General features: G+C 43.6%; 1 protein-coding gene across 8 annotated transcripts in view; it reads right to left on the bottom strand.

Moving 5' to 3' along the window:
- LOC132974900 (membrane-associated phosphatidylinositol transfer protein 2-like) overlaps positions 1 to 22,917 on the bottom strand; it is a 64,225-nt gene that overhangs the window by 11,065 nt on the left and 30,243 nt on the right. For 4 of the 8 annotated variants that reach the window (XM_061039226.1, XM_061039224.1, XM_061039229.1 and 1 more), the window contains 15 exons: positions 18,466 to 18,680; positions 16,635 to 16,756; positions 15,774 to 16,007; positions 14,511 to 14,846; positions 12,652 to 12,747; positions 8,738 to 8,842; positions 8,571 to 8,635; positions 6,876 to 7,120; positions 6,421 to 6,610; positions 5,444 to 5,563; positions 5,142 to 5,356; positions 4,820 to 4,995; positions 4,291 to 4,461; positions 2,827 to 2,964; positions 125 to 289 (listed from right to left, as the gene is read on the bottom strand). In XM_061039226.1, coding sequence (XP_060895209.1) covers positions 125 to 289; positions 2,827 to 2,964; positions 4,291 to 4,461; positions 4,820 to 4,995; positions 5,142 to 5,356; positions 5,444 to 5,563; positions 6,421 to 6,610; positions 6,876 to 7,120; positions 8,571 to 8,635; positions 8,738 to 8,842; positions 12,652 to 12,747; positions 14,511 to 14,846; positions 15,774 to 16,007; positions 16,635 to 16,756; positions 18,466 to 18,680 — 2,593 coding nt within the window. The remainder of the gene's footprint in view (positions 1 to 124; positions 290 to 2,826; positions 2,965 to 4,290; positions 4,462 to 4,819; positions 4,996 to 5,141; positions 5,357 to 5,443; positions 5,564 to 6,420; positions 6,611 to 6,875; positions 7,121 to 8,570; positions 8,636 to 8,737; positions 8,843 to 12,651; positions 12,748 to 14,510; positions 14,847 to 15,773; positions 16,008 to 16,634; positions 16,757 to 18,465; positions 18,681 to 22,917) is intronic. The other 4 variants (XM_061039228.1, XM_061039230.1, XM_061039227.1 and 1 more) reach the window with 3 other exon arrangements.

Here is a 22,917-nt window from a genome sequence, read left to right as displayed (position 1 = left end):
GAGGAGGAGAGAGGAGAGGAGGAGAGAGTGAAAACAGAGATGAGTGTTTGTGTGTGAGTGGAGGAGAGAGAGAGAGAGAGAGAGAGAGAGAGAGGAGAGGCTCGTTGGTATCAAGAACACTTACTGTTAGCTATGTTGGTGGCAGTGTAACTGTCTGCCATTCCTGAGACCTGGCTGGCAATGCTGGCCTCACTGGCCCTCCGCTGGCCCCGGGAGAGGGGGCCCGTTACGGGGGATGAGGGGTACGAACTGTCCATGAAGACACCACCATGAGACTGAACAACATCCGCTATTGAGCCGAAACAAGGAGATCCCATTAGACAGAGACACAGGTAAGGGGCACTCACAGTGATGGGTGAGGGGGGGGGGGGGGATGTGGGTCAGGAGAGAAATGTGACGGCAGGCGGCCGTGGTTTCAGAGGACATGTGAAACCGAGAAAAAGAGGCCTGATGGCAGCCACAGTCAGATTTCTGTTCAAGTGTATGTATGAGTACATAAAACACTGAGTGGATGTTAAAACACAAATGTCCACATGTGTTAGAGTCACAGGGCTGCACAATTTATTTATTTTTGTACATTTAAAAATGTTCTTTATTTATTTAAATTGTACTGTGTTCACTTTCTGTTTGCAGTCTTTGCTCTTTGCTGCTGTAACAATGTAAATTTCCCTGTTGTGGGATAAATAAAGGATTATCTTATCTTATCTTAATTAATCCAGTACTAATCTTATCATGACTTTTGGCCTTCCCACATGTTAAAAAATCAAGACTAACAAGGATACTGATGTTTTAAACGTGTGCTCTGACTGTGATAAGAGCTTTGATATCAAAGGTTGATAAACCAAACTACAAATTAATTTAAGTTATGGTTTTAGAAAGAGGTGTTTTCCATGGGCGGTTCTAGGCAGGGGCCAACAGGGGCCCCTGTAACACTGAGCTTGTGGCCACCCCTCCTAGTATTTGACTCAACAACCGGACTCACAATCTAGTATTAAATTCTGTTACTGAAACAAATATAAATCAGGGTATTTAATGATGTCTGCTATTATTTGGCATAATATATTTATTTTTAAAGTGATCATCTTTGTCTATTTGTCACCTGGGTTTAATGTTCCCCTCTGACAAAACAACTGGCCCCTGTTTGGCCCCCTCAGTAAAAGTGGTCTAGAACCGCCACTGGTGTTTTCCTTCTAATCACTGTTATTATGACGTGGAAAAATAGCCAGTCAGCAGTGGTCTCGACCGGTCTTGATTTAAAATCTGGAGTCCGTCCAGTCTGAGACAAGACTGGGTAAAAATGCTTTCAGACTCTGCTCTTCAGACCAAGACGACTCTCGAGTATCAAAAGTATCGCCGACTGTGGTTAGAGCGCACGCCCCAGTGGGGCTCCTTGCAGTGGGCGGCCTGGGTTCAAATCCGACCTGTGGCTCATGTCATTCCCCGCTCTCTCTCTCAGTCCCTGATTATTTGAACATAAATGTCGAGTAACAAAATTGTCTCTAAAATAAATAAAAAAATGACCGTTGATAATCATCTATAATTGTGCAGCCCTACGTGTTATCATTCCTATGAAGGTGAGTTTTTATTAACAGTGAAGTCATATCATGTCAGAGTGGTAGTTCTTTAAAGACATAATAATAAAAGTATCCGGAGATTTGATCACATCAGATGACCTCTGACCCCGGGCAGCAGGACGTCTATCCTGACGTCTACAAACAGTTTACTGTAGAAACACATCGACATCACAAGCAGCACAGTCATCACATTTATTACGTCCCTGGAATTAAAAACCAAGCCGTCTGTGACATCAACAATCAGGATGTGATGGAAATGATGCAGACACACTAGAACCTGACGTTAAGAACCACAGCACAAACACAAACGCTCCAGTCTTTTAAACATCGATTGTGTGACGTGTTGATGTGAGGGAAACATCCAAAATGTAACACCACATGAGATCAGATTTTCAAACCTATTTCCATGACACGTTTTTTAATTGAAGCATGATGCTCATTCAGAATACTTAGAGGAAGAGAAGGTTTATCTTCTTCGCAGGAAGCACGATATGTGGTCAGCGATTATGACATCATGATGCAATAATTGATATATTGCAAGATACATCATAATGATACATCAAATTATTCAACTGAAGAATGTACAACGCCCTATGATAGTTAGAGGAATTTTGGGGTGCAGGTGACCTAGTGGTTAGTTCGCGTGTCCTATGTACAGAGGTGGGCGTGGGTTTGAATCCGACCTGTGGCTCCTTTTTCCTCATGTCGTTCTGCATTCTCGACTCTATCAACTGTTCTGTCTCATGAAGAACCCAAAAATAAATCTTGAAAAAGAAAAGTTTAAAAAAGTTAGAGGAATCTGTGCTGATCAGGAAATCAGGATGCGATACGTGTTATGACGATACAGTGATTCTGTGATAATTGATATTTTGCAAGACAATCGTGTAATTCTACATCACAACATCTGATTAACTGTCTAAACCTAAACATGTAAAGTGCAGGATTAATGTATTTATTTACTGCACTGCTGTCGGCAGGGAAATCTTTTAAGAGCGCCACATTTTGTTTTAAATTAAAAATCGGTATTTGGCGTTACACATTATATTTCGGTATCGATATTTTTTCACCTACCCCTAGTGCAAACTGAATGCTGATTTTGGATTTACCAGATATGACGGCAACGATGGGAATACTTTGGAGATAACAGATGGAAGGACGGTTTTAAAATCTGAGCGTCTCGGGTGCGACAGGACGAACAGACAAAAGAAACACGGGACAGGTGAGTGCAGGTGAAAAGGGAGAGGCTACACACACTCCACTTTGAGGGAGCCCTCCTGCCAGTTTAGCACAGGCACAGGGATGCAGGTCTCACTGATGGTCTCCTGACAGCGAAAGGACAGGGGGGGCCCGCTGTCAAGCAGCAGCTGAGCGTTGCTCTGGACTGTCTCCACTACAGAGAGGGTGGGGGTGGGGGGTAGGGGGAGGGGTCAGAGGGTTTTGGAGGTAGACAGCCAAGTGGGCAGATACGGGGACAGGAGGCCGAGAGAGGAGGAAAGAAAGAAAGAAAGAAAGACAAGACACAAAAACATATGAAGCAATAACAACTGAACATGAGACAAGCAAGCAGAGACCTTAACGTCTCAGGTTATAAATCCTCTACACTGTCTAAACTAGTTTGTCTTTAAAGGCGTATTTTGAGACATTCTGAATATCATAATGACTCAAATCTAATACACCCTGCTGTGGAGTAATGACTTCCTGAAGAGAGGATTTTACTGACCGGATGGTTCTTCTTCCTTCAGTTTGTTTAAGTTTTCCTCAAACATGAACCCCGCCCCGTCCACTCAGAGACACTGTTTCTAGGAGCTTAATGACGGAGGGTCTTCTCAAGCTAAGACTTTCTATGGCCTTCAAGCCAGATCACCACTGAATCAACTTTGACATGCCTGCTGTGACTTAAAAATAGGGTCGCACAATCTTGTTTTCTGATGTTTATCAGCACTTATCTACCGCTCTCTCTCTGCCTCACCGACTCCTGCTGGTTGATCAGGAAGAGAGGAGCAGGGGAAGTGTGGAGGCAGGAGGGGAGGGGAGGTTGTTTTGGTCGAATACTAAGCCTTTAAACCTCACTGGCCCTTAAGACTCCTTCAGTCACAAAGTCCTGAACAAATATCGTCATGCTCGTGCGGTTATGGAGTCTCATGTCGCTCTAAATCCTGTGTCAATATTAGAAGATACGTTTTTTAACTTTAAAAAGCCTCTGTACATTAGTTAGGTTACTATTTCTTTCTTTTGCTCCTGGGACATAACGAACAGTTTGAGGCTCTGAGGGTTACTCCACTATAATGACGGGTTCAAACAGAAACAACCGAAAGGTGTGTGTCCACATTCAGATGAAAAAAAAACAAACAAAAAAAAAACTGCTTCACAACAGATGTCGAAGCACAAACAGCAGAAACATGTTTCATTTTTTCTTTGAGACAATGTTTCGTTTATCTGTAAAGAAACTCAATCTGTGCTACAAAAAGAGGTTTTTAAGGCGGGAGCCGCCTGGAGCATGCGTCAGGGGGAAACAGGACAGCGGGGTAAATAAAGCGTCTTCAGTGTCAGCTGACGTGATCGTTAGTCAAAAAGGAGAAATTAAAACAGGCCTTAATTTAAAAAACATTTTTGCATTTGTGTCTGTGCGTGTGAATCCCAGTCAGAGCGTCATATTTTATCTCATGATTTGATATCAAGTGAATAAATATCGATGAAGATGGTGCAGAGGGCTCACCCAGTAGGGCGGAGTTTCCATCTCCCAGGGGAAAGCGTTGGTAGCGTGGCACGTTGAACGGGGGCAGGAGGTGAAATTTCCTCTCCAGCAGAGGCTCCAGTCGGGAGGCCGAGGGATCGGCCGGATGGAACAGGTTGTACACCTGCTGACAGGCAGGGCGCAGCTGGGCCACTAGGGGGAGCAATCAAACAACCAAGAGATATTAAGAGAGGAGATGCAGAGAATCTACAGACTCCGCCCCTCAGCTGGAAGAGCTGTGAAACAATCAGTTCTTCACATGCCTTCTCATGGAAACATAAGGGTCAATTACATGACAACCATGTGCACAAACATCAGACCTTGTGATGTGAAAAGAACTTTAGGGGTATGCTCTCAGGGTTACAATGACACAGTGATTAGTTGTGCAGCCCTATGTGATATCTTTGCATTTAGTGAGAACTTATAAGTTGAGTTTTCCTCATGTAAAATATGTCATATGCAACAAAAACAATCTTGGGCTGAGTGGATTTCTCTGCAGGTATTCGCTTACCATCCAGCATGGGAATGACCGTCTTCCTCAGGGCGAGCACCAGCCCCAGCGGAGAGCCAAAAAGGAAGAAGTCGGACACCTCAAAGTCGAACTTCCCCAGGGAGCACCCATCCAGCATCGTGCTGCTGCTCGACCTACGCGAGGCTGTGTCGCTCCGCAACACACTGGAGTGCAAGCTGGAAGGACAGCACAAAGTCATGTCCTCCATGTAGAACCCAAATAAATCACTCTGACACAGCACTGAAAACAAGGACCGCCATCTTTTTGTTTTTTAATCTCCCCCGGTGGTGAGAAGTGTTTTCTCATCTCAGACTCAACACACCTGGTTAGGAAGGCCTGGTGCTGTTTTATTGTGTCCACCTCATAAGTGGAGGAATCGCTTCTTTTTCGTTGGAGTTGTTTCTTGGTGTCATCGGATGCGCCCGCACGAGGGATGTCGATGTTACTGCGACTGAGGTGACGGCTTCCCTCGAGGGTCGGAGAGGCCGAACCGTGGCCGCTGTTGACGATGATGCCGGGGGAGAGGAGGTCCTGGTCCTATGGGGGGCCAGAAACAGGTAAGCTTTATATTGCATATATCATAGTTGCATGTCATATTTACAGATGGAGTGTTTTGTGCCATACCTGCACACTCACCACACTGCCCCTGCGACTGCTGTTCTGGCTCTCGTTGACGGTCTGATTGCTGCTGCACAGAGCATCAAATCCTAAGATTCCTCCCACGCAGTCCCCAATGAGACAAACCTACAGAGGACGACAGTCAGATATAAGGTTATTAAAACAGTGATTACATGTTAAGTTTCAGGTTAATCTTATCTATCTGCACAGCTGCTGCACTAACACAACTCAACACAAAAGAGGGAATATGATTAGTATTTAGATATTACAGTTAATAATTAAGGCAAGGCAAGTTTATTTATGTCGCACATTTCAACAACAAGGCAATTCAAAGTGCTTCACACAAGACATCAAAAAGCATCATGACAGAGGAAAGAAAAGAAAAAATAGAACATTTAAATTATTAAATCTGAAAATATGTTCAAATAAAAATAATTCAAATGAAATTAATTGAAATAAATAAAGTAAAAATATAAAAAGAGTTCAAAGTTACAGTGCAGAGTTAAAGTTTAAAATCTTATTAAAATTGTTTAATGAAAGGCAGCTGTAAACAGGTGAGTCTTCAACCTGGATTTAAAAGAGCTGAGAGTTTCAGCAGAGCTGCAGTTTTCTGGGAGTTAGTTCCAGATATAAGGAGCATAGAAACTGAACGCTGCTTCTCCGTGTTTGGTTCTGACTCTGGGGACAGAGAGCAGACCTGTCCCAGACGACCTGAGTGGTCTGGATGGTTCGTAATTAATCAGGAGGTCACTAATGTATTTTGTATTATTTTCAATTAATCAAAAAACAACAGAGAAAGTCTCAGCTGTCATACTGTTTACATGTGTTGTATGTAAGTAAACACACAGTGTGGACACATAACACTGCACATGTGCACCCACTGTTTGCTCATTACACAACACAGTGTGTGTTAACATACAACTCCAGAAAGAAACAGGAGACCACAGCAGAAACCTGGTGTGTGACAATTGGACTTCACCGACCTGGCCGGAGAAAGCCGCCCCATCCAGAGACTTTATGAAGTCTGCGTACACCTGGTTGGCCCTGACGATGACGGTTGCCATGGCTTCCTGGTACTGCGGGGCAGAGGTGGCAAGAAGGGGGAGAGCCGCCAGGGGGATGTGGTCCTGACTGCTGGACAGACAGCCCTCATCGTAGCTGTAAGGGCTCAGGCTGTGCAACACAAAAAAGAAAAAGAAATGTAATTATGAACATATTTTAGAAGATCAAGGCCACAGAGGAGTGCAAAGTAATAAAGACAGGAAGACAAAGAGGAGGGGGGGGGGGGGGGTCATGAGCAGCACCTGGACCTTTTCCATTAAAAGCAAACACAAACGACAGTCAACAAACAGAAACCTTCAATCAGCATCCTCAGAGCTTGTTGCAGCGTGCAGAATAATATATGTGTGTGTGTGTGTGTGTGTGTGTGTCCTCTCACTTGGACACCAGGGAGAAGGCCTCGGCACAGATGGCAGGGCACGGCACCAAGCGGATGGCGATGCGTCCCAGTGCAGCGGGATAGTGAACGCGCATGACCGTCTCAAAGGCCGTGCTGATGGTGTTAACGTCGGCCTGCTTGCTGTTCTGGTCCCCGCCGCCTGTGTCCAGGATGTTCCCTCCGTGCAGAACCAGAATTAGCACGTGGATCTTTGAAGGCTGCAGGCACTGCTGGGACGAGCTCTCCTACAAACAGAAAAGTATTAAACGGATTGCAGACGAGGAACAGCGCGTGGAGAATATTTAATGGTACTTTTAAAAGTCTCCATTTAGACGACATGCTCACAAATAAACTACAGGTCCTTAGCCATCGTGCATGACATTAGTTGTGTTTTTTTTTGAAGTTGTGAGTCATGATTTTTGTCCATCTTTTCAAACATGGACCACACAACAAAACATCCAGAGAGGGGCGGAGAACCATGAAGGGAAACAGAACAGAGCAAACCTACACCGCACCTGGACGACTGTTCGATTGAACAGCAAACAATGGCAACGCTTCTCGTGGACAACGAATGTGACATCAGAGTTTGTAGGTTTGCATGAACACTCAACGCCACAGCTGCAGGTGAACAGAGGGGGGGGGGGGGGGTCGAGGTTGAGGAGGACACATGTTTAGGGTTTGGGGAAAAAAACACGGGCGGGGCGAGGGAATAAGTAGTGGGTTTGTTCAGAGGGAGCTGGGGTCTCTGTGGAGCCGCTGAGGCCCACAATGCACTGGTGCAGAAAAAGGTTGACTTACTGACTGATGCCTGGTTACCGTGATGGTGGGAATGGGAGAGCTATCAGCTTGAACTGAGCCACGCATCTGAACACAAGAGGACAGAGAGGCTCAGGGACCAACAAGCCTTCTGTTATATTACAAAATTAAGTGTGTGAAAATCATATAAATATGGACGACACGTCTCCGTCTCCTCCAAAAATGAAGCCAAAATATCCCTGCAACAGGCGTTGACATCTTGTGCAGGCGATGTCCTTTGGAGTCAGTGCATGCTCAGGAGGAGCCACTGAATTTTGGCCCGACCCTTTGGCTCACCAAAACATTTCACTTCCTGATAAAACTTCAAAGATCTCTCGGGTTGGGACAGTCCTGACCGATAGACGGATTCTTGTGTTGGTTTGAAGCAGACACTCACAGTTAAGGAACACTCATTAACTCGTGTTGGTGTTAATTGCATTTCCTCTCTCCTTTCTCCTCTGCTCAGCCACTCCAGGGCTTATAACGCAGCAGGAGCATTTGTCAACAGAGCTGTCAATCATCCACATACACATCCAATATCTAATTTGACTAAACTTCTCAGAAAAGTTAACACTTGAATATAAATCAGCATAACAAGAACTACCTTTAAAGACAAAAAACAAGTTTGACACAAATGTATCTGATGTTTTATTTTAAAGTTTGATCCCTATCCCATCTGTTAACATGGAGGGGGCGGAGCTTATGACCTACACTGCAGCCAGCCAGTAAGTTGGCTTCACTTTCAGGCCGTGGCAATTCCGTCCATCTAGTTATACAGTCTGTGATTGAAATCAAATTTAACAGAAGCCTTTGGGTCCTGGGGGACGATACTGCATGAGAGAAAGTCAGGTACAGTTGTGTCTTTTTTAATAACGTACGCTCACTCTAAGACACACGTACCTCGTCCAGTCTGTCCTCACTGGCGGATCTTTCATAGTCCACTGTCATTTCCTTGAACAGCTCACCTGCAAACACACACACACACACGCGCACAGATTCTTCACATCACATACAGAGGCCGTGTGTCTGTCTTTAATGAGGCGGTCATGGTGGTTTGTTTTTTTTACCCTGATTCTCCTCGGTGTCTGCGGCTTCGATCTTGTCCATGAGGTCGTTGGAGTTCCACTTGGTGATTTCCTTTGGGAGGACCTCCTCGCTGTCTGAGAAATCCTCTGCAGGGGAGATAAACAACATATGTCACCATCAGCTCGAGCATATGTGCCACTCGTTTTTTTTTGTTTTTTTTTTACATCTGTCATAACACCAACAGTATAAACTAATACATAGAAAATATCCAGAACAGTTTGATGTAAAGGATCACTCATTATGTTGTCATTGAGTGAAAATGACGGTTGTTATTTAGGTGCTTATAAAATAACCTCCGTGTTCATCGATGACTAATGAGGTTTATTTTTCAGTCTCAAACGAGGAGCACGAGTGTGTTCCAGGAAACTGGACGAGAACGGTGTGATGACCACAATGGATTAAAAAAAAACACATAACGATCATCAATGGAGAAACATTTAAAGATATTATTTCTCTTTTTATAACAAATCAATGTATTGTTGGACGTGTTATCCATCCACTGGAAGTAATCTATGATTCCATCAGTTCAGAAGAAAAGGTTCAAAAAGAAATATTCCCCCTTATGTTATCATGACAGAATCTTTATTTATGGAAAACAAACAAACAAACAAACAAACAGGTCTCCACCTCCTGTTCTCAGAGGTGCTGCTTGTCAACGGGCAATGCGGGTCACTGTTTGGGACCCCAGCCCGGTAGAGGGCCAATGACAAACCTTTAAACCCCAGCAGTGGCTCAAAATGTCCAAAAGTTTAGAATGACAGTTGGGAACCTCCCTAAATGGGCCCCATCTGAGAATAGTAAATAAATGAATGTTGCTTGTCTAGCCCTAAATATTGGGTAGAGAAACTTGATTATCAAAACGTGCACGAGCATTATATTATGTTGTTTGTTTTTTACATTTTCACTGTTCTTAATAATCTGAAAATAATAATAACAATGTGAACTTTGGAAATAGAAAAGGTAAACATAAACAAAAGTTAAAACATACTGGTGATGGTGATAAATGCTGGTTGGAGTGGCCCGACATGTCTCTACACATTTTATTTTCTACATTTTCATGAAATAACGAGTCATTTCTGGTTGTTTTCTTCGAGGTCTTGACTTATTTTCCTCTTTATCAAAACATTACAACAGTGGTTAATCCATTGTAATGGATTACATTACCCATCATCTCAAGATACAAAAGCTTGTTTTTTCTGATAATGGGATAATTTAGGCTAGCTAGTGATAAAAAAATAAAAAAGAAGCTAAATAGTCAGGTCATGGTGAAAGGCCAGACCACGCTGCCATTGTTCACACTAATGAGGTAAGTTACTTTTTTGTTTTTGAGCTTTTGCAACTCTGAGGATAAGAGATAAATAAGTGGAGATCTCCAGAAACAACTTGAAACGACCACAGGAAACAGAGCTAATTCAATGTAAGGACGCATGCCAGCTTTGTGGCTTCTGTAGTTTTTCACAGAGGGTTGCATTCAGTTTCTCAGAAACACAGACAGATGAGTAAATCCGTTTAAGATTGTGTATTTGATCATGTCTATAAACCCCTCTATTTCAGCCCTGCTCAGAACAGGCTGTTTCTGTGTCTGTACCTTTAAATATGTAAATGAGCTGTGTCTGACCACGCCCCCTCTCTGGAAGGGCTTGGGGTGGCTTGGACTTTCTCTCTCCATGTCCTATTGTTTACGGTGAGAAGGCAGACTCAGAGGGCAGAACAAACACCTAGCTGTGGGAGTGTCACCCACCTGGGGGAGGGGCTACTGCCCTTTGTGATGTCATGAAGGGAAAATCTCCAAACAGCCTGTTTGAGCACACATTTTCTGAAAAGTGGAGCAGGCAGAAGACGGAGAGGATGGACTTTTCTCATAATTGTTTTTGTAGACAGACTAGAGACACATTTTAGTGTTAGAAAAACATGGGAAAGTGCATTTTGCATAATGCAGGACCTTTAAAATGTCTTAAACTTTGCAGGACAAATACTGCAGGACTTCCCCTTTAAGGCTAGTTCAGTGTGCACAGTCAGACGTGGACGGTAAACACAGAGTAATAGAGCCTCTGTAAGACTCCTTTTTTCATTTGCAATTTAATTGAAAAAATCTGTGCACGTAAACAAGATGGAAATCTGATGTCAACGGTACCTTGAAGTGTCTGTGTGATTCTAATTTCTATCTGTTCCCAATCTGTGTGCTTCATCCAGGTGATACACACAAACATGTTTATTCACACTTTATCTCAAAACAAAAAAACTGCTCATCTCTGTAGTGTAGCAACACATGTCAATAATAACTGTCCTGAGCTGTAAACTGGAACAACACGTCTATAACTGTCGTGTTAAACCGTCACTGAGAGGCTGAATGAAGTTTGCACTTTATGTAACAGTGCAGTTCACTGGATTCAATGTGGTGTGCTTATAGGTCAGACAGCCAACATACTTTTATTGTTCCGTAAAAACATGAATACAGACAAACACAATCAAATATCAACACATTGAGATCTAATGATTGCATTCCAGTCACCAGAGAAAATCAGCACAGCTACCCGAGTATCAATACCAGAAATGACCACAAGGTTTTATTCTCGTTTCATCATCATGACAAGATGCTGTTGCTTGGATTTGTTGTGAAATGTAAAGGATGATGTATTTGTGTGTATATGTGTCTTGATACCAAAATTTTAAACCTGGATGCGATACTAGGAAAGAACTATCCATATTTAAACCGGTTTCGATACCACGAGTCCTGCGCACCATTATTTAGTAATTTTTTGTTTTTAATTACCAATAAAAAGCAGGCAAACTCCTGCACACTTTCATAACTGCACAAATATGTTATCAATGTTTTTGAATTGCTCTCTTTCTTTCCTTTGCAGCATGACTAAAGATCTGATGTTTTTTTTAAGTTTCAGTACTTCTTGATACTATTGATGATTAAAGTAACAGAGAATTTATCGTTTTAAAACACCTGGCGTCGAAAAAGTATCAAGATATCAGACTTATATTTTGGGCCTTTTTACCTTTATTTGATCGGACAGCTGAAGAGAGACAGGAAACGTTGGGAGGAGAGAGTGGGGGGGCGACATGCAGATAAGGGGTGAGGTCGGATTTGAACCCACAGCTGCTGCGATGAGGACTTTAGCCTCCGTACAAGAGGCGAGCAACATAACCGCTGGGCTATGGTGGCTCCAAGATATTGAACAAAAAGAAAACTTCTAACAAGTGTATTATTAATACCCGGCCTGCACCCTTCACAAATGTGGTTTAGATAAAAGTGGAAGCTCCTGAGGACACAATGTATCATCTTAATACGGATAGATCGATAGAAGTGATAAAAGTAGTTGATCAGGACGGAGGAGAGCGTATCCACTTTCATTCGGCCTTAAGGGTTGGCTATAAATCAATTTTGTATTCAGTTATCTGTGCCGCTTAGTTTACATTTATCTAGGTTATACCCATGATTAATGATGCTTTATTTCCCCTTATCGTGTGTGTGTGTGTGTGTGTGTGTGTGTGTGTGTGTGTGTGTGTGTGTGTGTGTGTGTGTGTGTGTGTGTGTGTGTGTGTGTGTGTGTGTGTAAACGATGTTGCAGGACGTGGAGTGTGTCGGTGAGAGGGACTGTTGGTCTTTGTTTGTCTGATCTGGACGTCAGGATGAGACAGCTGGCTCGTGTCCTCGGCCAAACTCATCCAGAGGAGCGCATGCAGCACCACACCCACCTATTTCAACTGCAGCCCCAAAGCATGCTGGGTATCTGGGAAGCTTAAGAAGTGATCTGTGGTTAAAGAGATTCATGCAGAGTCAGGGAGGGGAAGGAAGCAGGCAGGTTTCTTGGAAAGCTGAGAACAAAAAAAGACTTTCATGATGTAACTATGGACTTGAATTTGAAGTCTGAGCGGTGGTTACCGTGAGCGTCGAAGAACTCCTCGTCAGAGCTTTCTTCTGAGTCTCGAGCGATGCTCTGCATCCTCCACTCGGAGATGCTGTGACGTGACGGGCTCACTGAAAGACCACACAAGAACAAGGAATACACTGTTATTTTGGGACATGTGTTTCAGCCTTGCTCTTTCTCTTTTTAACACACACACACACTCTATGACAAAGAAATATTGCACAATCTCCCCCGGCCCACACGCACACACACAGTGTTATATAAACATGCAACAGCCTCTGTGGTGCATTGCTTCATCACAGATGGACTGTTTGGAGGTCCATCGGGGGGTTGTGTGAAAAGTGAGCTACGAGCGCACTGGCTGAGGAAAATGGAAAAACTAAAAGCAGGCTGTGTCTAGCATGTGTCTCCAGCCTATGCCTCATATATAATTAGATCTGAGGAAAAGGGAGGGGGGGGGGTCACAGCTGTAACTGTCAGTGGTGGAGGAGAGGGGGAGGTTCACTGTGGAGAGCGTCAGCCACCTCTATGCGTGATGTCAGCACTGCAGCTAAAAATAGCCCAGCAGAGGAACCACAGGGGGGGAGACGAGGCACGCGGGATGGGACTCAGGGTCCAGGTGGCAGCTACAGCGAGCGCTGCCTGAAGGTAGGGGTGACACTGAAGATGTTATGGGTGTGTTTGGACGATGTGGTTTGTGATGCCGCAGTTGCTTGCTAAAAATAACCCAGGTAAGATCCAGCGAGTTGTAGGGGTGAGACGAGGTAAGATGGATAGTGTTGCATGTGTAGGAGTAGAAATAGTTCTCTCCAGACAGAGGAGCAAAGAGGGGCTTTAAAGGAGGAGTGCGCTCACTGAGAAAGCTGCTCCTGAGCTGTTTGATTTAACACTAATAAAAACAATGTGAGGCAGAGATCCTCAGTAGAATCAAGAAGTCAAACTGTAAAGCACTTTCATGACAATGAAGTCCAGAGTTGGAGTTTGGACGATAATGTCAAGTTTAAATTTGGACTTTCACTCTTCGTCTCCTTCAACAACACGTCGGCCTTTTTGAAAGCGATGAACTAATTTGTCTTCTGATAATTATTCACTTCTCTACCGTGTTGCTTTCTTCATCTTCCACTTAGTTCTTTACACCTTCTTTCAATCTGTTGTCACTGACATTAATTCAACAAGAACTCTTCATGTATGCTCCACTTATCTGGAACAAATTTGAAAGAAATCGGCCGACCTGCTGAAACTCTCGATTCAACGACTAACCCAATATTCAGCAGCCTTTGATTAAATTATTTTAATCAATTATCTCATATGTAAAAAAAACAGCAGTTGGGTAATACGTTGTAACACTAGTTTTTGGAGGATTAATACCTTCTAACTGACACACAAACTTCACAAAACTGGATTTTTTGCCTTCCCTGTTCTGATAGCGGGTCGCTGTTATCGTAGCTGTTCCATTTCTGATTTAAGTTTATTTTGTCTACTCTCTGTCCGTCGTACCGGTTGTAAAAAAAAAAAAAAAGCCAAAAGTTAACATGCATAATTCTTCTTGTGTGCACAAACAAAAAGTTTAAAAGAAAAGAAGAAAGAAAAAAGACTTCACTCCAGAGATAAAGCACAAGTCCTCCTCGGGCTTTGCACAAGTATGTTAACCTTTAAGGATGGAGTCAGGTGGCGGACTGAACAAATAAGGCGAGATGGAGGGCAAATATAGACGTGATTATGTGTGAAGAAGGAATACAGCTCAGGCTAAGCTGTCGTAAAAAGATGAGTAGAATGACGTATGAACACATAAAGGATGAAAGTTGGGAGTCAGTCTCTCACACACACAAAAGGAGACAGAGGTGAACAGGTGCAGATGGTGCATGCTCCTCACCTCCTCTCTTGGATGAGCGGGAGGATCGGGATGAAGTGGACCATTGCTTGGTGAGCACACCTCGTGGCTGCAGCGTCTCTCCCGCTGAGCTGACGGCCGCGTCCTCCGTCTCGATGGAGTTGATGGCCTCTTTAACTTCCTTCTCTTTATCCGGAGACGGAGCTCCTCCGTTGGCCTCCGTCGCCTCCTCGGCCTGACAGAACTGGGCCATCTTTGTGGCCAGGGCCAGCTGGGTCTCCAGCTCCAGCTGCCGGATGTCCTCCATGGTGAGACCGTACCACTCGTCCTGCCAGCACCAGGCCTGCCGGTGGGCACGCACCATCACCTTCCTCAGCCCTGAACAGAGACAACAGAAAAGATTACACACCTGCCTTTAAACCCCCTTTTTTTACACGTAACAAAACTCTTGAAAATGTCCAGAATTTGTAGGGTAAGCTTCATGCCTGAATGCATATACAAATGTTTCATCCAGACTGTATCTGTATGTTTTCCTGCGTCCCTCCCTCCTATCTTGGATACACTGTGACTCCTGCAGCGTCTTTCTTACGTCATCTCCGGCTTGCTTTGACCCCCTCCTTCCCGTCCAGTGAAAATCTCCTGATGTGCGCTAAGAAAGCAATTTGAAAAATGCTGCTTTCACAACTGCACAAAACTCCCGAAAATGTTTGTGGTGAGCAGCATGTGTGAACACAAACAGGCAAATTTTTCACTCCCAACTTTCCCAGCCTCCCGAGTAAATTTCCCGTGTGAAGTCGGGGTGAGCTGATGTAAGAACACAGCAGGAAATATTCATGAATATTCACTCCAGGTGAACAGGAGGGGGCGGTGACGTTTACAGTATATCCTGCGGCTGACTCATGACCACAGACTCTATGCTCTCAACCAATGCAAACAGTACGTAATGAAGCTGCTTCATTATGATTTCTGTTTGTCTCCACTCTTTTGTTGATATTGTGAATGTGCTCATATTCACGTAGCATTGATATAAAGGTGACACACACGCACTCTTGTTTGACAGGGAGGTGCTGTGTAGTGCATGTTTGAACAACTAACTCGGGAAGATTACAGGGGTAGTTTGCCTGAAATTTTCCAGAATGCATATTTGAAAACAGAAAGATTTCATGGGCAGGCTATCTTAAAACGTTCTAAATGTTTTCAGGAGTGCATGTGTGCATGGGGCTTTGTTTTCTCCATTTATGAGGCTTTCATGTAACTTCATTCATTACCTGATAAAGCCTGTGTCATCTGTGGCTGTCAACTCACCCACGTCATGGATGAAGCGTTCAATCTTAGACTGCATGCCCCAGTAGCGGAACTCCACCTTGCAGAGTTTGTAGGCACACATGATGGGGGTCTTCCCCGGGTTGTTGTTGTACTCTTCTATCCAGTCGTCCTGCAGAGGACCCCTCTGAGTCTTCATCGACTTGTAGAGCCGAGTGTCCTCCTCTGCTTTGTACTCATGAGGGAGGATGGGATCCGTCACGATGTCGATCGGGTCTGCCAAAAAAAAACAAAAACGGTTCAAATTCAGAAAACAACAATTTAAAAAAAAAAAGGCGTGTAAGTGTTTTTTAAGTGCGTGGCAGGTGTCACAAACGGTGTGTTTCAGATATATAACGTGAGGATGTGTTCAGATGTGGGTGGGGTACTATTTGTACAACTTGTACGAACTTGTGTGGAACGGCTCGACATTCTTTGGATAACTGAACTCCAGGCTGACATTACACATCAAACCACACACACCAACCATCGTTGATTTGATTTATGAACATCTGTAATGAAACTGTGTCACCTCATGGCCTGGAACCAACTCATGTCTCAACAGCAGCTTCATGTTAAAAAGGTGCACGTGCTACCAACAGCAAAAGCACATGCAGCACATGCAGTACCTCTATACTGCCACAAGTGGGCCTCCCCATGTATGTTTATGTTTGACGCATTAAAGTGCAGATAGAAACACGAGCAGGGCTAACCTACTGAAAATAACTTTGCATTTTAATAACTCTAGCAGGACAAAGTCATCACTTGTCATATTGGTTCTCTAATATAATAATATCTCTCCAAACAGCCTGATACATATTGATAAATGTTTATATCTGAGGATGTGGATGTGGACTGTCTCACCGATGGTCCTCTGCCTCTTATCTGCTGCAGACAGGTTGAAGACATCTGCCTGGTCGCCTGTGTCGGGTTTGTAGTACGTCTCGATGTCGATGGAGAACTTCTCCACAAAGGGACAGGTGTATCTGCAGGAGAGAAATGAAAGGATGCAATATGGGTTGACATCTGCCACCGTTAAAGAGACTCACTTTAAAGTATTTTCTTAAAGAGTGACGACACCCTCTCGCTGCTGCGTACAGAGAAGGTGTGAGCCGTGCCCGTCTGTTCAAGCAAAGCTGTCACCGCTCTAACAGATGTGTCAACAGGCACTTGCAGTCTATCGATATCGTGACACAGTACAGTCGAGGGCACGTCTCTTTTCCGGCACCTTTCGCGTCTCAGGCGCCACACGGAGACACGGTGAGAAGGAGGTGGCGGTGGAGGTTTAACAGGCTGGGAGCGCTGCTGGCCTCGCGCCCATCTGACGCTCTGCCCGCTCACATTGTGACAGCTTGATCTGAGGTCTTTATTTGCTCTTGGCTTTTAATGGAGGGACAGCAGCTTGAGCAGGACTTCAGACTGGGCATGGACACGCCTGACACATGGCATTTTATTTGTATCGCACCAAACATAAGCACAGGAGTTGAAGGGAGGACGGTTTGAATTTGTGTCTTTGAATACACGAAGCAGCTGCTGCACACATGCACACTATGAAGACTGGCCTGTTTACAAGCAGCCACCTATTAAAGTAATTTAATAATCACAATCAGATTTATTGGCCAGATGTGTGTGTGTGTGTGTGTGTGTATCTGTGTGTGTCAGATGTCAAGTAATTTGACTCTGTTTAACTATGTAAAAAGGATTAATAATGTAATGTAAAACTAATATATACATTATACAAAAGTGGTGAGGAGTTCAAGATGCTGAAAAATAAATTATAATAAATTCTGTAATGATGTAACAGATGGGATTATTTACAAGTGCTTGATAGTTTGTTAGATAATCTTATTTACACAAAGAGTGGATGTTTGTGGATTATTGCAAAGTGAAAAATAACACTACACTCTGACATATTCTAAGATAAAACGTTTAGCTGCTGTTTTAGCTGTTTTTCTTTTTTTTCTTATCAATTTATCTTCTTTTGAGTTTTGATTGGCCTGTTTGAATAACTTTTCTAATGTTCTCTTGTAATGCTTCTTTTTCTCTTTGTCCAGATGTTTTTCAGCCCTTTGAATCGCCTTCTTGCTGAAATGTGCTTTAAGAAAATAAACATGCCTTTCCTCGCTTAATAACAACTTAAAATGAGTTAAAAAGAGTTATCCTTTGATTAGTATCAAACAATTTGATTCCACACAGGTACCCCTCATGTTTTTTTAATGAGGTCCTCGATTGGGTTGACATAACGCCACCCGACAGCAATGTGACTGACTGGTGGAGAGCACGCCAACATGTATGAGATTGTAAATCTGAATTATGGAGCGCCCCCAATGTACAGAGGCTGCAGTCCTCGTCGCAGCGGCTGTGGGTCCGAGTCCGACCTCGGCCCTTTGCTGCATGATGTCCCTCTCTCTCTCTCTCTCCTCCCAACATTTCCTGTTCAGCTGTCATATCCAATAAAGGCAAAATTCCAAAAAAACAACAACTTAAAATCAGAGTTATTTCACCAAATATTGATTTCTACATCAGTATTCTGTTGTTTAAAAATGAAAATCAACTTGTTCTCGTTGCATTTTTTGCGGTCAAACTATTATCTTCTTTTGATTCTATCGATATCTTCTTTCTTGCTCTCTCCCTCTCTCTCTCTCTCTCTCTGAAGGGGTGTGGAGGTGGCCTTTCAGTAGGAGCACGTTCTCACCTGGTGCGGGTGTAAGGGTAGGCGTTCCATGACTCCTCTTCAACCCTCAGCGCTGCTTTGGGCAGGATGGAGCGGAACCAGCTGGGAATGTGCATGCCAATGTGGTAGACCTTGTGGGTGTACTGGCCCGTCCCACCCGGTCCATCTGTGTAGGGCTTATTCTCTAAGATCTCCACGCCGCTGCCTTCTCCACAGCTCTCCTCTCTGCTCTTTTTCTGTAGGAAGAACAATTAAAAGGCAACTGAGGTCAGCTGTGAACAGTTCATACTTTTAACCAAAAGCAGCTGCTGGTGAACGAGAGAGAGCAATGTGCAATGTGTTTCACTAACCAAATATATTTGTGCAATTTAGACAGTGCTCAGAAGTTTGTTACCAAAACGTTGACGTTGTGTCTGTGCAGGAGTTTGCTTGCATTTTTGGTAATCAATAACAAGAAATCAGTGAGAATACTGAGGGCCAATGACTTCTACTTTTGTTGTCTTCGTGTTGAAACAGGTATCAGTATCTTTTGATTTTTATCCCAAATTGTTTAAGTCTAAAAATCTGGTACCATGTTGACTCCAGAGTGAACAGAACGCCTGATTCAGATAAGAATCTAAAGAAAAAAAAACACGCACAACAACCAGCAGCTTCCTGAGAGCTCGGCCCGTTCTAAATTGCAAATCAGGAAGCCCAAAACCATCTCATGGAGCCACACCCTTCCCATATTTACATTCCAGGTGCATGCTTTTAGATGCAGTCGAGTAAATCTACAGCGAGGTGACTCAACGCCTCGAAGACAGGAATGTCTGGCATGGCAAGAGGAAGACGTGTTACTGATAAAAAATCAGTACTGAGCACAGTCCAAGTGCTGACGTTATCAGAAAACCAGGAGCAAAGAGCATAAATGTTTCCTTCCCAGTGTGTCCACACAAAGCTTAAAGTGTGCTTAATGATGTGTTCAGTGCACGGCTTAGATAACAGAGAGAAGGATTTCTGCAGTCCAGTCCAGTGCGGAGATGCGTTACAGACGAGGAAGTGAATCAGAGGAGGCTGGGAGGAGGCTGCACGAGGCGTCCAGAGCTCCGGACCTCATTACCTCTGACAGGTCATTCATTAGCCGAGCGCTCTGCTCTCAACAGCTCCAGACACGGCTCCGAGACGCTGCACAGACGCCACGGGGCAGTCAAACTGACAGAACACGCTGTCAGTACACAAGACAGGAAGCCGTCGATGAAACTAAAGTGGATGTAAATGTCAAGTCTGAAATGTACTGCGTGTGTAAAAATGTCTGCAGCTGCATGTGTAAACACAGCGTCTACTCAGATGTGAAAACAAACTGAAGTCTGAAAACAGACTCAATTAGTTTTCCATTACACCAAAAAAGTATGATAAGTGTGTGATCATGAGCGGCCATTATTTTTTATAATTTTAGAGATTAAGTTGAATATTTTTCCTCAATAGAAAGCCGACCGCTCTGAATCCTAAGGGAGGTTGCTGACAGGCGACTGCAGCCTGCCAAACGCCGCTTCACTTCTCCCCTCCCCTGCAGGGACGACTGATTGTCTCCAGCTCACCAGGAGGAAGATACAAAACACTGAGCAGGAACCAGCAGCTCCTTAGGGAGGTGCATAACACGCCCCCAAAAGAATGAACGAACATAATGTTTCAATATATTTACACTGCTTTTTGCATTTCTGTCTCTGCGATATGTGCTCCAATCAGCAGAGAGAACTCGAGGCCAGCTTGTCTCGTCTTCATTTAAAACAAAGACATGCTTCTTTGAAGTACAGGACTCTGACATGACATCAGATCCACACAGAAGACATTTACCAACTCGGCCCCACTTTCTGTGACAATATTTAACTTATGACGACGTGGTTGTTGCAAGGAGGAAAAACGAGATCTAATTTCCCTTGGGGATAAAAATAAATTTGAAGTTGAAGATGAAGTACCTTTTAAAACTGGCTGCCAGAAATGACCCCCCCTTTTTTTTTTCTTTTCCTCTCAATTATCTTCAATTTGGTTTCTGTTTATTTTTCCTGCTACTTCCCACTCAGCCACTCACTTTAATGCATCACACTGCCACACACACATTCAACACTTTTCTTATACACTACCTCAACTTACTACTTGACTTTTATTATATCTACTTTAATTATATTTGTCTTTGCTAATGTTTTTTGCGTATTTTGATTTATTTATTTGCCGTTGCTTTAATTGTCATGTCTATGTGCACATTTTTGTTTTGTACTTGTTCACCTAATCACAATAAAAATAAAAATAAATGACCCCTTTGTCTCACATGGAGAGGCTCGGACACAGCATGTGTCTCAGCTCTGCATCTGACAAAATGTTGTAACCTTTAATTACCCGTAGTTTGATCTTTCCAGAAGGACTCGGGCGTTTCCCTGCTTCAAAAGTGTTTACTCTCAACAAGACGCACTGTGACTGACTATAAATCATTACTTATTACTTACTGTATTAGTTTGGATGCTGTGTACCCAAAGTTTGTCAAAACATTCGATACAATCTGTTATTTTAATGATCCAGGATTCAAAAAGTACCAAATCTTTTTATTTTTTTAAAGCACTTCATAACAGAGATGCGTAAAGGATGAATGAATCCATCAAAGATTGTAGTTAAACAGAAAAGTGAAGGCAGATAACCTGATGAATGAATAATGTTTGGTTTTCATTGCACTTCAATCAGCAGAGGGAACTCTAGGCCACCTCTTCTTGGCTTGCCCAAAACTAAAACAAATTCAGGTCAGATGTTTTCAGTCGTTGTTCTGGAGTCTGCGACTGTTGTTGTATTACACCAGATCCGCGTGCCAGATCTCGATAACCGAAACGTTGCCGATGTATTTATACAGTTCAGAGTGTTCAGGAGTTTGCCTGCAATTTTTGACGATTGAAACCAAGAAATGACCCTCTGATGCACGCTGAAGACTTCCATTTCTGTCGCTGTGGTATGAAAACAAGAATTAATATTATTACATTTTTTAACTAGTATCTCATGAAAATGTTTCTTTCATATGTTGACAACCCGAGTGTATCTCATGAGGGGACAGTGTTTCCTCTGTAGCTGTGCTGTCTGTTTGTCAAACTAAAAACTGGACTGCCCTCAAAGTGAAACTAAAAAGGACTCTCATGTACTCTGTTCAACTAGAAAATCCTTTTCATCCTACTTTACAAAGACAAAGTGCAGCCGTGCGGTCAGTTCTGCCCTCAGAGCAACAGAACTCTTTCTTTCTTTTCTTTAAACAGCCTCTCATCTCTTTCCTAACTAAAAGCTAACAGGATCAAAGCTGACTCTATGCGTTGAGGTCTGACTTCTCTGACAGGATGAGAGTCACATCCTGGCTTTTCCCCTCCTGTTATCAACTTAGTGAGGCGCGTTTCCTGTTTCTGATGCTGCTTTTTCACTTCCCTCCACGGACACAGTTGCTTAGTCAGAACGTGAGGGATGTGTGCGAGTTAATGAAACACAGTGAGCTCCTCTCGCGTTTCATTTCTCACACATTCCCTTCTGCATTTCGTAGATTACTGCAAATCCCTATGCAGAGATAATGAATTTTAAAATGTGTTATCAAATAAGAAGACGCTGTAAGGGCAGAGGAGAGGAGAGGAGAGGCGGGGTGGGGCATTGCGGTGAGGTGCAGAGGCAGACATGCTGTCTTCATGTGTGAGGTTTACACAAGCGGAAACCTCGGGTGATGAAAAAATGAAGCCAATGCAGAAGTGCAAAAAAAAAAAACTGCAGTTCAAAGAGAGTCCACTTGAGGCTGGCTCCAAAAAGTCAAGAATCCCCATTATGTCCTGTATTTAAAGACCCAATCTACAGCAGAAATAAACATGTTAACAGCCTGGTACCAAAAATAATGTTGGGCTCATTTCTTTATCCTTAAAACCTGTACGGGAGGTGTGATGCAAATAGGGGCGTGGTTGAGTTGACTGACAGGTGGGCGCGTTGTAGACGTTTGTCATAAGGCTTAAGGCTCTCCTCGTTGAAGTTGAAGCTCCTCCTCTTTGCCCGTCTCTAGACTGACTGACAGTTAGGTGCAGCTCCCACATGGTGACCATCATCATCCATTTGGCTCCAAAACGCCTCTTCAGAAATCAATGGGCAATGACTGCCTCCATGTTTTTATACAGGCTATGTGTTTACAAGAGGCAGGCAGGCCTACATGCTGCAGTTGCCCTGGTAACATACAGCAATAAAGCAAGGGTATCCACAGACACCAGCAAGATCCTCTCTCTCTCTCTCTCTCTCTCTCTCATTTCTTCCCCTCCCTCCTTTGCAGGCAGACTCTCTTTTTATCCTCCATTTCCTCTTTTCATTCACTCCCTCTCTCGAACAAAACCTGACCACCGGCATGCTGCTGATGTCACGGTTGCCATAGCAACACAAGCCTCGCAGCAACCAGGCTGTGCAGAGAGAGAGAGGGTGAGGTCAGGGGGAGAGGTAACT

This window comes from Labrus mixtus, chromosome 5 (genome assembly GCF_963584025.1).
Source record: "Labrus mixtus chromosome 5, fLabMix1.1, whole genome shotgun sequence".
NCBI lineage: Eukaryota > Metazoa > Chordata > Actinopteri > Labriformes > Labridae > Labrus > Labrus mixtus.
The sequence above is the reverse complement of the archived record's forward strand: the minus strand, read 5'-3'. Positions and strand labels throughout refer to the sequence as shown.